Source organism: Mesoplodon densirostris, chromosome 11 (genome assembly GCF_025265405.1).
Source record: "Mesoplodon densirostris isolate mMesDen1 chromosome 11, mMesDen1 primary haplotype, whole genome shotgun sequence".
In the NCBI taxonomy this organism is placed as follows: Eukaryota; Metazoa; Chordata; class Mammalia; order Artiodactyla; family Ziphiidae; genus Mesoplodon; species Mesoplodon densirostris.
The window spans coordinates 47,667,428-47,679,236 of record NC_082671.1 but is presented as its reverse complement, the minus strand read 5'-3'; the positions used below and the strand labels follow the sequence as shown (position 1 = coordinate 47,679,236).

The 11,809-nt window shown below is 53.9% G+C and overlaps 1 protein-coding gene across 1 annotated transcript; it reads left to right on the top strand.

Annotated features, from left to right (window-relative positions):
- Positions 1 to 1,074: 1,074 nt before the first annotated feature.
- LOC132499168 (keratin, type II cuticular Hb6-like) lies at positions 1,075 to 7,610 on the top strand. Its single transcript, XM_060113566.1, has 9 exons — positions 1,075 to 1,443; positions 2,182 to 2,390; positions 3,191 to 3,251; positions 4,027 to 4,122; positions 4,349 to 4,513; positions 4,776 to 4,901; positions 5,155 to 5,375; positions 7,266 to 7,297; positions 7,429 to 7,610. The coding sequence occupies exons 1-9, from the start codon at positions 1,075 to 1,077 to the stop codon at positions 7,608 to 7,610; spliced, it is 1,461 nt and encodes a 486-aa protein (XP_059969549.1).
- The last annotated feature ends 4,199 nt before the right edge of the window (positions 7,611 to 11,809 follow it).

Below are 11,809 nucleotides of genomic sequence, written 5' to 3'. Positions count from 1 at the left end.
GGGGGGTGATGGCAGGGGGCTGAATGCTCTCCTTATATGTCCCTATCTAGAATGATTCTCTGGTATTTGAGCCAAATGCTATAAAGATTTATAACAGCTGTGTCTACTCCAGTCCTTCTGGGCCCTGGAGAAAACATGGAGACTGGAGGTGAACTCTAGACAGGCTATCCTTGGTTGGGGCCTTGTTGGAAATGGCTGGGCATTCCTGAGGCCATTGAGCCCGTGTGTGCCCCCTTAGGCCTCATGGAAGACTCTGAGGGAGGGATTGCCTTCTCTCAGCATAGGTTGACAAAGAAGATCTAATAAGTGGCCTAGGGACTGGTCTGTGTGCAAGCGGCACGTGTGTATGTGAGCACGTGTGAGTATGTGTGAGATTGTGGATGGGAAGGCCAGCATGTGAGTGCACAGTGTGTACGTGTGTGTGTGTGTGAGAGAGAGAGAGAGAATATGTTGATGGATGTAGGTGAGGGATTTGGGAGCAGGTGTGCGATTAAGTGAGAGATTGTGTAAGTGTGGGGCTTTGGTAGTGCAGAAAGAGGCCGTCAGTGTGAGGGAAATCACCAAGCGCGCCTCAAGTTCCACACTTTCTGTTGATCTCACACTTCCCCGGTGTGCGGGGCACCACGGACAGCGGCATGATTCATCAAATGGGGCGGGACAGGAGGAGCCGCAGCCCCGCCTCTCCCCGCCCTCCATTCCAACCTGAGTCACCGCTCCCCCCCATCCTCCAAACCCTGAGCTTTGCCAACTTTGTATAGGGAGGTTGGGGGTGGGTGGGGGAGGTCAGCTGGCTCTTTGAAGTCAAAAATTGTGCATTTTAGGGTAACAGAGACCAGAAACAGACCAGAAACATCTGGTCTCATCTGGCCCCCAATTAAGCACATTAAGGAAGAAGCAATAGCAGCTAAACAGCCCAAGCCTATAAATGTCTGACTGCTCGTAACCTGTGGATGCGTCAGGCTCCCCACATATATAAAATGTGCAACGATGTCCAAGAAGTAAACACCTTCGTCCACTGTGTCCTCCATTAGGCCGTCTTCCTCCTCAGAGCCTCCCGTGCCCCAAGGAAGCACCATGACTTGTGGATCTTACCGTGCTGGCCGCGCCTTCAGCTGCGTCTCAGCCTGCGGGCCCCGGCCCGGCCGCTGCTGCATCACGGCCGCCCCCTACCGCGGCGCCTCCTGCTACAGCAGCCTCACCGGGGGCTTCAGCAGCCGCAGCCTCAGCGGGGGCTTCCGCGCCGGCTCCTGCGGCCGCAGCTTCGGGTACAGCTCTCGCAGCACGTGCGGCCCCAGCCCGCCCTGCATCACCACCGTGTCAGTCAACAAGAGCCTCCTCACGCCCCTCAACCTGGAGATCGACCCCAACGTGCAGTGTGTGAAGCACGAGGAGAAGGAGCAGATCAAGTGTCTCAACAACAGGTTCGCTTCCTTCATCGACAAGGTGGGTGTCCTTGATCACACCCTTCCTGAACCCTCCCTTCCTGGGTAGGCACCGAAGGGGTAGTCGGGGGGCAGGAGAGATGTGGTGCCCAGGAGATCCCAGTCTAATGGAGGAGATGGACACACATCCAGGGCACAGAAAGATCAGAGAGATGAGTCTAGAGCAGGGGCTCCTGATTAGGCACTTGTTATTATATACAACCTCTGTCCAGACAGGCAGGGTCCCCATAGACAGACAAGGACAAGGTTTGGAACCGCATGTCAGAGGAAGAAGGCCATATGTGCAAACAAGACACAAGAAATGCACATAAGATATAGGAAGAGGACCACAGGTCAGCCTTTGGGTGGGTGTCCTTGATCACACCTTTCCTGAACCCACCCATGCTCAATTCAGGCTGGGCACTGATGGGGCAGTTGGAGGCAAAAAGACCTCTACTTGGCTCCTGACCACATGCCACCTAGGCTCAGCACGTCAGGATAACTCAGTTCACCTGAGCAGGGACTGATCTCTCCCAGCCCCTTGCTCTCACCCCTAGGTTGGAAAATCCAAACATAGATCCCAATCCCGAAATCCAGAAGTTGCCTTGCCTTCCTCAGCGCCCTCTGTGTAATCTCTGCTGAGCTCCTGGTTTGGGAGTTTACCTTAAAGCAATCAGCGCCCTCCCCCATCCCTCCATGCCCCAAGTAGGCTCTGGGGCAGTGGGAGCCATCTGACCCGTCCTCCCACCCCAAATGGCAGGTGCGCTTCCTGGAGCAGCAGAACAAGCTGCTGGAGACCAAGTGGCAGTTCTACCAGAACCGCCAGTGCTGCGAGAGCAACCTGGAGCCCCTGTTCCAGGGCTACATCCAGACGCTGAGGCGGGAGGCCGAGCGCGTGGAGGCCGACAGCGGGAGGCTGGCCTCAGAGCTCAGCCACATGCAGGAGGTGCTGGAGGGCTACAAGGAGAAGTGAGTGCGGTCAGGGATGACGTAGGGCACGGGAATGGACTTGAGTTAAAGCCTATTGGATGAGACTGGAGAAGACTTTCCGAGAAGGGCGAGTGACCTTGCAGGGCAGGTGGGCGCTGTGCGGCAAGATCTTCACATCAGGCAGTCACTGATCAGATGCCTAAGAGTAGGGCCGTGATTCCCCAGGAGGTCTCTCTCTGCTCCTTCAGCCTTCACTTCCTGGAGCCTGATCACCCAGCAGCTTGCCCTGCGGTCTGTGGGGAGGGGGCTTCTGCAGTCTCCGAAGCCATCTCCTCCTGGCCTCTCAGGCTCCCACCTGTAGCACCTGGACGAGATAGGAGTCCCAGTGTCGCTCAGGGCTGCCAGGTCCTGGGGCTGCTGGTGTCCCACCGTCTAGGGTGCGGAGCGCTGAGGGCCTCTGGGACTCATAGGCCCTCCCACAGCTGAGCAGGATGGACACCCAGGAGAGCAGAAGCTGCAGTCCCCCACACGTGCTGCTGTCCACTCCTAGCATGGGGCTGGTGCTGAGTCCTCATTCTCCTCCAGACGTGACCTCAGAGCAGCTTTGGGAACAGGGCTGTGAGGTCCCAGAAGAGTAGCCCCCTGGACCCCTCAATTCACAGTGGAGAGAGAATCACAAACACATCCCAAATCCAACCATGAGGACCCCAGCAGGGCTGCCAGGGGGCGGGCTGTGTTGGCAGGTCCCTAACATTGCCTCCTTCACTGGTATGAAGTGGAGGGGGTTCTGGGGAGACCTGCCCTGCCATGACCTCCCTTTCTGCCCTCTTCTGCCTCAGGTACGAGGCGGAAGTCGCTCTGAGAGTGACAGCGGAGAATGAGTTTGTGGCTCTGAAGAAGGTGAGTAACATGGGATCGGGAAGCAGAGACACGAGGGATCTCAGAATGACAGGCTCTTGTTGGGGAGACCCATGGTCTCAACCTCACGGCGGGGTGCAGTGACCTTGCCAAGTCAGGATGGGAAGTTCCCAGAGATTAGGCCATGAAAGGCACATGTAGGGCTTTGAGAAGGGCAATAACCTTGGAATATCCGCTAGCACCCTGCCCTGAAGCAGGGGGGTGGCTGAGTTGACCTCTGGATGTTCTGTGCTGCTTCAGAGGTGGTGGTCTGTGGCTGGGGTCCCGTGGAGGCATGGCAGCTTCAGCCTCTCTGTTGAGGGACGGTGTCCTGTCTAGTGCTGCAGGAAGTCTGATTAAGAAGAGGGGCACAGGCTCCGGATCTGGGGGAGCATGGAGCAGAGCCAGGAGAGGCCAGGTGGAGTCTCGGAGGACTGCTGGGGACAGGGAAGTGTCAAGGTGGCTGAGTGAGGGAGCCAGTCTGGCAGGCTTCCTGGTACAGGGGAGGGTAAGAAGGAGAGCTGGGAGGTAAGAGGTCTCAGGTGGGAGGAGTGAAAGGCTGGTGACCCATCTCCAAGGCACGAAGGGTTTGTTCTTAGAAGGGGAGGAGGTTGTGAGGTGCCTCTGGGGAAGGGCAGAGGGTATGGAGATGGGACGGGAATAGGAGCACTGGGAATCCTTTCCCGCTCACCTCCATGTAATGGGTGAAGAGAGAGAGGAATGTGGGGGTGGTGATCACCAGAGGTCCTCTGAACTCAAAGACTCCCCACCTTCCTAGGATGTGGACTGCGCCTACCTCTGCAAGTCAGACCTGGAGGCCAACTCAGAGGCCCTGATTCAGGAGATCGACTTCCTGCGGCGACTGTATGAGGAGGTGAGGGGTTGTGGTCCAGGCAGAAAACCAGCAGCTGGCCTGGAAGAGAGGGCGTTGGTCTGGGATCAGAGTGGGACAGGGATTGGGGCAGGAGCTGCAGTCCGTGAGGCTGTCAGAGAGGGCAGGAGCTAGAGACCAAGGAGGGCTGAGAAGGCTGGGTATACACTGTGGTGGGGGAGGGGATGGTGTAAACCACACACATCCTTCCCCCCCGCCTCATCTGCAGGAGATCCGAGTTCTCCACGCCAACATCTCAGACACCTCGGTCATCATCAAGATGGACAACAGCCGGGACCTGAACATGGACAGCATTGTGGCCGAGATCAAGGCGAACTATGACGACATTGTCGCCCGCAGTCGGGCCGAGGCTGAGAGCTGGTACCGCAGCAAGGTGAGTGTCTCAGGGCACCTGTCTCCTAGACATGGTGGGAGGGATGGGTGGTATATATTAACAAGGCTTCTTTTGTCTGGGGATTCTGATCCCTAGAGGTGGTGAAAGAAGTGCAGACCCCTCTCAGGTTATAGTAGCAGGACATGGCTGCCACGTATGGTTGCACAGGCTGAGCACTGTACAATTTGCAAATCATCTGTGGTGTCCTGAGTGGGTGGGATGTTCCATCCTGAGTTTCATGAGCCTCTCTGCTTCCCTCCAGTGTGAGGAGATGAAGGCCACGGTGATCCGGCACGGGGAGACCATGTGCCGCTCCAAGGAGGAGATCAACGAGCTGAACCGCATGATCCAGAGGCTGACGGCCGAGGTCAAGAATGTCAAGTGCCAGGTAGGGGTCGTCTGAGGCCCACCCAGGGTCCCACAGGCAGTGTGTGCACCCAACTGGATCTCACCATTCATTCTCCAGCCCATCTGCATGACCTGAGTCCCAGGTTGTGGTCACTTAAGGAAATGCAGGTGATGAAGAGGGGAGACCTTTTCCTGGGGTGATCCCAGCTGGCCAGGAGAGACTGGATGCATCCAGGAAGTGGAGACAGAGACCCAGGGACCATAACCCACCTTGTTCTCTTCTGGGCCTTTAGAACTCCAAGTTGGAGGCCACTGTGACCCAGGCTGAGCAGCAGGGCGAGGCGTCCCTTAATGATGCCCGCTGCAAGCTGGCCGGGCTGGAGGAGGCCCTGCAGAAGGCCAAGCAGAACATGACCTGCCTGCTCAAGGAGTACCAGGAGGTGATGAACTCCAAGCTGGGCCTGGACATCGAGATCGCCACCTACAGGCGCCTGCTGGAGGGCGAGGAGCACAGGTGGGTTCTGTAGCCCAGTTTCTCTCTCAGCCCTGCCTGGGTTCTCAGTGTGCTGTCCCTCACATTCCTACTTGAATCCTGTTTCCCAACCTCCCCATCCTGCAACTGGAAAGGTAATTTGAGTTATTCATTAGGTATGTTTCTAGCCCCATTTGAGTCTCTCATGCCCACTTAGGTGCTGATCTGGGATTGGTGCCTTTTGCAGATCTGTTTCTCAGAGCCTGGAGTCAAGGCCATAGTAATTGCTGTTCCTGAGAAGTCCTGTCTGGGCTGGGCCACCTTCCCTCTATAGTGCCTCTTCCCTCCCAGGCCCTCGTTGCAGATGCCCCTCAGGGTTCCAGATCTCTTTTCAAGCCTGATCCTGGCCCCAGCCCTGGGAGTTCAGATTTCTCCCCAAATGACAGCTTCAATAGGGGGTTTTATCAACACACACTTATATATGTTAACTACAGTGAGCATCCCTAAGTGGTCATCCATTGCAGCAAGTGGGACTAAGGATAGACAGACAGCAGGGACTGGTCCCTTGAAGCAGTTGCCCTGGTCTGGGCATTTTTGCTTGTTGCTTGTTTTGAGGGCGTGGGGAGACCCACTGGTCATCAGCCTTCTATGTTCAGCTGGAGGGGGGCGGCTGAACAGCTCCTATGAGGACAACAGTCCCGGGATGTTGCCCTTTGGTTCTTTCCCCCGGTTAGTCAGGTGCTCTTACCCTGAGCCTTCCTCTTCTCATGTCCAGCCAGGCCCTTGGCCCTGGACAGAGTAGAGTGAGGATGCAGAGGGAGCATCCTGTGTATTGGGGAAATGGGGACACAGGTTTGGTAGCTGGAATCAAAGTGATCACCTGTGAGACTCGCAACAAACTCAAGTCATTGCCTTGGAGAGTTCAGAGGCACTGGGGCTCTCTGGGCCTGGGTAGTTTCATTGGGGCAGAAATCTGGGAGGGAGACTTTTTCAAGACTGAGTGTGAACACTGGAGAGACACAGAGGTAGCACTGGAAATAGAGAGGTCCACCCCTTTGCCACAAGCGCTCTTGGAATGAACTCCGAAGCTTTGGTGTGGGTTCCCTAGGAAACCTGGGCATGGGACGGTAGATGGTGGGCTGCAGATTCTCCACATTTCTGAAGCTGATATTGACAACCCTTTGCCACGGTCTCTCAGAGGGACTCTGTGTGTTTTCCTTAAGGAGAGAGCGTTGTGTGGGAAGGAAACACGGGCGGGGTGGAGTTAGGTGGCAGGAGTGATATCCCTGCCTCCGGCACTGGTTATTTCCTCTCTCCGGGCCTCAGTTTCTCCATCTGTTAAGTGAGGGAATTGGTGTGGCTAGTCTCTGAGCCTGCTCTCAATGGGTTCTAGCATCCCATTCATTCATGCAAGTTATTTATTGAGCCAGGCATCGTTTGGGGCACTGTCTGCAATGGGGAAAAGAATAGACAAAAAATTCTGTCCTCCGGAAACTCACATTTTAGTGACACCAATCAGACCAGATTCAGGAATTTAAATTTGCTGCACCTCAGTTGCATTTACAAGTCCATAAGAACCGAAGTAAAGAGTAGCAGCTACCATTTTTGAAGTGCTTACTGCGTGGCAGGCATTACGCACTTGTAGGCGTATTCTGAGTTCATTCTCACAACAGATCAGGGAGTAGATTTTCCCCAGGAGGAGGCAGGCTGAGGGAGGGCATTTCTGAGGTTGCTCAGCTAATAAGGGGTGGAGAGCCGGCGCACCAGGTGATCTGTCTCCAGAACCCATACAGGGACCCTGTTACCGCTAAATCGCCCCTTCCCCTGGGCAAGTGCGCAGAAGGAAGGTGGGGGACCTGACCTTTCACCTTGGCTGCGTGTGGTCCAGCGGCTTTTCAGGGCACTGACCTTTCTCTTTTCCTTTTCCCGCAGGCTGTGCGAGGGCGTCGGGGCTGTGAATGTCTGTAAGTAGCCGCCCCACCCCCTTCAGCTGGGTGGTCACAGTGCCTTTGGGGAGGGGGCGTTTTCGCTGCCTCAAGCCGCCTGGCTGTGGCAGTGCCTGACCCGCGACTCTGCCTGTTCTTCCCCCATCCAGGCGTCAGCAGCTGCCGCCGTGCCGTCATCTGTGGCGATCTCTGCGCCTCCGGCGCTGCCCCTGCTGTCACCACCAGCGCCTGCAGCGCCCCCTGCAGCGGCAACGTGGTGGTGGGCACCGCCGACGCCTGCGGCCCCTGCTCCGGGCTGGGCCGCAGCATCGTGGGCTCTAAGAGGTGCTAGGGTCGCCCTCCCCCCAGCCAGGACCTCTCGCAAGCGGAACGCCCCTTCCGTGGCCCCACGCGCCGCCGGCTGCTGGCTTCCCGAGAACAGGCTCCAGATGTGTACCTTTTGCCTATCCTGCTCCCTAGCTGCTCCCTCTGTGTGCCGTCCCCTGGCACCTGAGCCCCAGTGAGACTGGGGCGCACCTTGGCTTCTTTCTGTAGTCTTTCCTAGTAGTCGTTTTGTTGTTCTGAGGATTCATCCTTTCTTCCGCCTTCTGTTTTTTGCTGGATTCATTGGTCTTGCCTGATCCCTTCATCTAAGCTTGGAGGAACAGGACAGGCCCCAGAATCTCCCCATCTGCACATCCTGGGGAATCTGCCAGTGTGCTTGTACCTATGGAATGGAGATAAAGAACACTGATGGTGGTTTTCCTGTAACTCTGTGAGGGATGTGACCCATTGGAGGGGAGACCATCACCTTCCAGGGGTGCCTGCAGAGGCTTCTAAAAAAGCCAGTGAGTCAACTGCCTGCAAGTTTGTTTGCCTTTATTTCACTCTGTGTTTCCAATAAACTAATTGTAGTTAATCCAACCTGGTGCCTCAGAGTCTTGCAAATGCCAGGGCCCTAATGTGATAGGTGCTCCCTGCCAGAGATTTCCTCAGCACCTCTCATGCACTTAGTTATTTTTCAGTAGGTGAAAATGACTGCAGTAGAAGCTGCCCATCTGGCCTTGAGCAACCTGAGGCTTGGAAAAACAAGAGAAGACCCATGGAGGCAGGGAATCCCTCCCTGCCTTGTGTGGTTATGGGTTTCTATAGACCAAGGTTGCTCAACTTCAACACTATTGAGATTTTGGGCTGGAGACTTCTTTGTTGGAGGGTGAATGTCCTGTGCATTGTAGGATGTTTAGCAGTAGCACTGGCCTCTACCCACTAGATGCCAGTAGTACTCCTCACCTCCAATTGTGACAACCAAAGATGTCCCTAGACATGGCCAGATGTGCCCTAGGGCTTCTCAACCAGGGTGATCGTCTCCTCCACCCTGCTGGGGACATTCTTGGAGGGGGAAAGTACATGAGGAAATGGGTGAAGGAAGGCATGTGGGATGACAGTGTGAGGGAGACGAAGAGATTTGGGTCAGGAGAACCAGGCTTCTAATTCAGAGTCCCGATTCTGCCATTTCTTAAGTGGGTGACTTTGGGCAAATTGCTTCCACCTTCTGAGCTTCATTTTCTTTGGCTATAGAATGAGGGATGTTGGACATTATTCCTAAGGTCCCTTCTGGCTCCCTAAGTGAGATTATGTATTTAAAAGAGTTTGGTTAATACAAACCTATGTTTGAATGTTGGTTCAGCCATTTACTAGTTCTGTAATTGTGGGCAAGTCATTGATCCTCACTGAGCTTTAGCTTCTTCATCTGTCAAATGGAATAATGTTACCTCCTGGGTTGTAGGGAGGTTTCAGATATCTATTGCACATAACAAATCACTCCAAAATTTAGAGGCTTGAAACAATAATGCTTTATTATTTCTCATGACTCGATGGGCTTACTGGGCAGTTCTTCTACTTTATGTGATGCTGTTTGGGATGCTAGGATGTCTGGAAGGTCCAAAATGACCTCATTCCATGTGGCTGGATTTGGTACTAGCCACCAGCTATGAGTTCAGCTGGAGCTATTGGCCAGGACACGTCAGTCAGGGCCTAATCAGGAGACAATAATTTGAACAGATGAAGTTTAATATAAATAATTATTAACTATAACAGGGGATTGAGTAATGAGAGACTGGCTAGTAAGAAGCAAAAAATCTAAAGCATACAGGAGCTGCTGGACTTCCCTGGTGGCGCAGTGGTTAAGAATCCGCCTGCCAATGCTGGGGACACAGGTTCGAGCCCTGGTCTGGCAAGATCCCACATGCCGCAGAGCAACTAAGCCCGTGCGCCACAACTACTGAGCCTGCGCTCTAGAGCCCGTGAGCCACAACTACTGAAGCCCGCATGCCTAGAACCCATGCTCCGCAACAAGAGAAACCACAGCACTGAGAAGCCTGTGCACCGCAATGAAGAGCAGCCCCCGCTTGCCACAACTAGGGAAAGCCCGCACGCGCAACAACGGCCCAATGCAGCCAAAAATAAATAAATAAAATAAATAAATTTATTAAAACAAAATAAAGCATACAGGAGCTGCAGATATAAGGAGCAGCCCCTACCCCTAGGCCTGAGAGAGTGCACCCAAGGAAGTGGACCCCCTGTGGCCAAGATCTGGGCCTCAGATCCAGGGGAAGCTAGGGAAACCTGTTCAAGAAGACATGTCTCCACCTCAAAACCACCTGAGAAGGATATTGGAAGCTGCTGGCCTCAGGATACTGCTGACCACCGTGCACTGCAGCAGTGAAGTTACCGCACGGCAGGAGCAGTTCTGGAGAAACTGTGGGTGCTGCCAGAATCTGCCAGGAGGAACCTGGAACCAGGAAGGAAAGCCCCTTCCTCCTGCAATATCTCTCCAGCATCCTCTACTGACAAAGCGTAATATTGTGCCAGCAAACAAAGGAAAATATTTAAAGAGCCCCTCTAAATTTTCATAGAGCAGGCAATGAGGGGTGAATCTGGAGCTGAGAGAAAATACTTTGATAATTGGCATCCAGGGACTTGGTTCTCCTTCACAGGAGCCTTTCTCATGTAGCTGCTTGGGCTTCCTCGCAGCCTGGTGGCTGGGTTCCAAGAAGAAGGAAGGTAGGAAGCAGAAGCATCCAGTCCTCTTTAGGCCTGAGCTCAGAAGTTCACTTCCACCATATTCTATTGGGCAGAGCAGTCACAGGGTCAGCTCAGATTCAAGGGGAGAGGAAATAGGCTTCTCCTTGTGATGGCTTATATGTGCAGAGAGGGAAGGAATTGTTGGGGCCACTTGTGGAGACTAGATCCCACAGTGCATTCTCTGGTCACAACAATTCATGTCCCTCCCACAAACAACATATGCTCACCCCTCCAGAGACCCCCCCAGATTTCTCCCCATTATTATATCAGCTTGAATTTCAGGATCTTGCTATTTGGATTCAATCCAGTTACATGTGAAGCTCTTGGGATATGGTTCTTTTTTTTTTTTTTTTTTTCTTTTTGCAGTATGCGGGCCTCTACACTGTTGTGGCCTCCCCCGTTGCGGAGCACAGGCTCCGGACGCGCAGGCCCAGCGGCCATGGCTCACGGGCCCAGCCGCTCCGCGGCATATGGGATCCTCCCGGACCGGGGCACGAACCCGTATCCCCTGCATCGGCAGGCGGACTCTCAACCACTGCGCCACCAGGGAGGCCCGGGATATGGTTCTTTTGTTGCAGCTCCCCCATTATGGTCTACCTCAGTCTGAAGTCCTGTGAATTAAATGGCAATTATTTATGTCCACCACACCTATCATGCAATGGTGAGATGGGATAGGATAGCCATAGTCTGCACTCTCATTTATTTTTTTAATTTTTACTTTTATTTTGGCTGTGCCACATGGCTTGTGGGATCTTAGTTCCCTGACCAAGGATTGAACCTGGACCCACGGCAGTGAAAGTGCTGAGTCCTAACCACTGGGCAGCCAGGGAATTCCCACACTCTCGTTTAGAAAGAGGAAAAGCTGGAGGCACTTGGAAGTCCCTGATTTATAACAACTCTAAGTACAGTCAGGCACCCACTGCAAACTCCTCCTGGTGTAGTGGCAGTGACTATATCTGATTTGTGCCTAGTTTTGCTCCCTGGAAGTGGTTCTCCCTCTGCTCTTGGCTCTATCCTTTGGGATCTTGGCTCCACCTTCTGTATCATCCTTTTTTTTCCATGATAAACAGCCCATGTGTTCTTAGCCTGCTTCCTGTCTGTAGGAGGTTAGGAGCCCAGAGGCCTCTTTTCATTTTGAATGGTCTCTGTTCTTGTAGTTAGAACTGCTATAATTCTTTAAAAAATTTTGTAAGGTGTGAGGTAGGGCTCAGGGACTCAGAACAGGAGGTTCTAACAGAAGGTAAGTATGCAATGTCAGTCCTGCTTGGTCCCTTGAGTTGATAGGTGAAAGGCAGGTGCATCACCTCCAGAAATGTGGAGCTTCCCTGGGCTTCCCTAGGTGGCATGTGGATGACCTCCCAAGGCTGGCAGTTATTACAGAATCCTCCTTAAGTCCCTGGGAAGGAGGTGTTACAATCCCAGAGCAGAGCTCAGAGTCACTTCCCCAGAGGGTCAGAACTGAAAAAG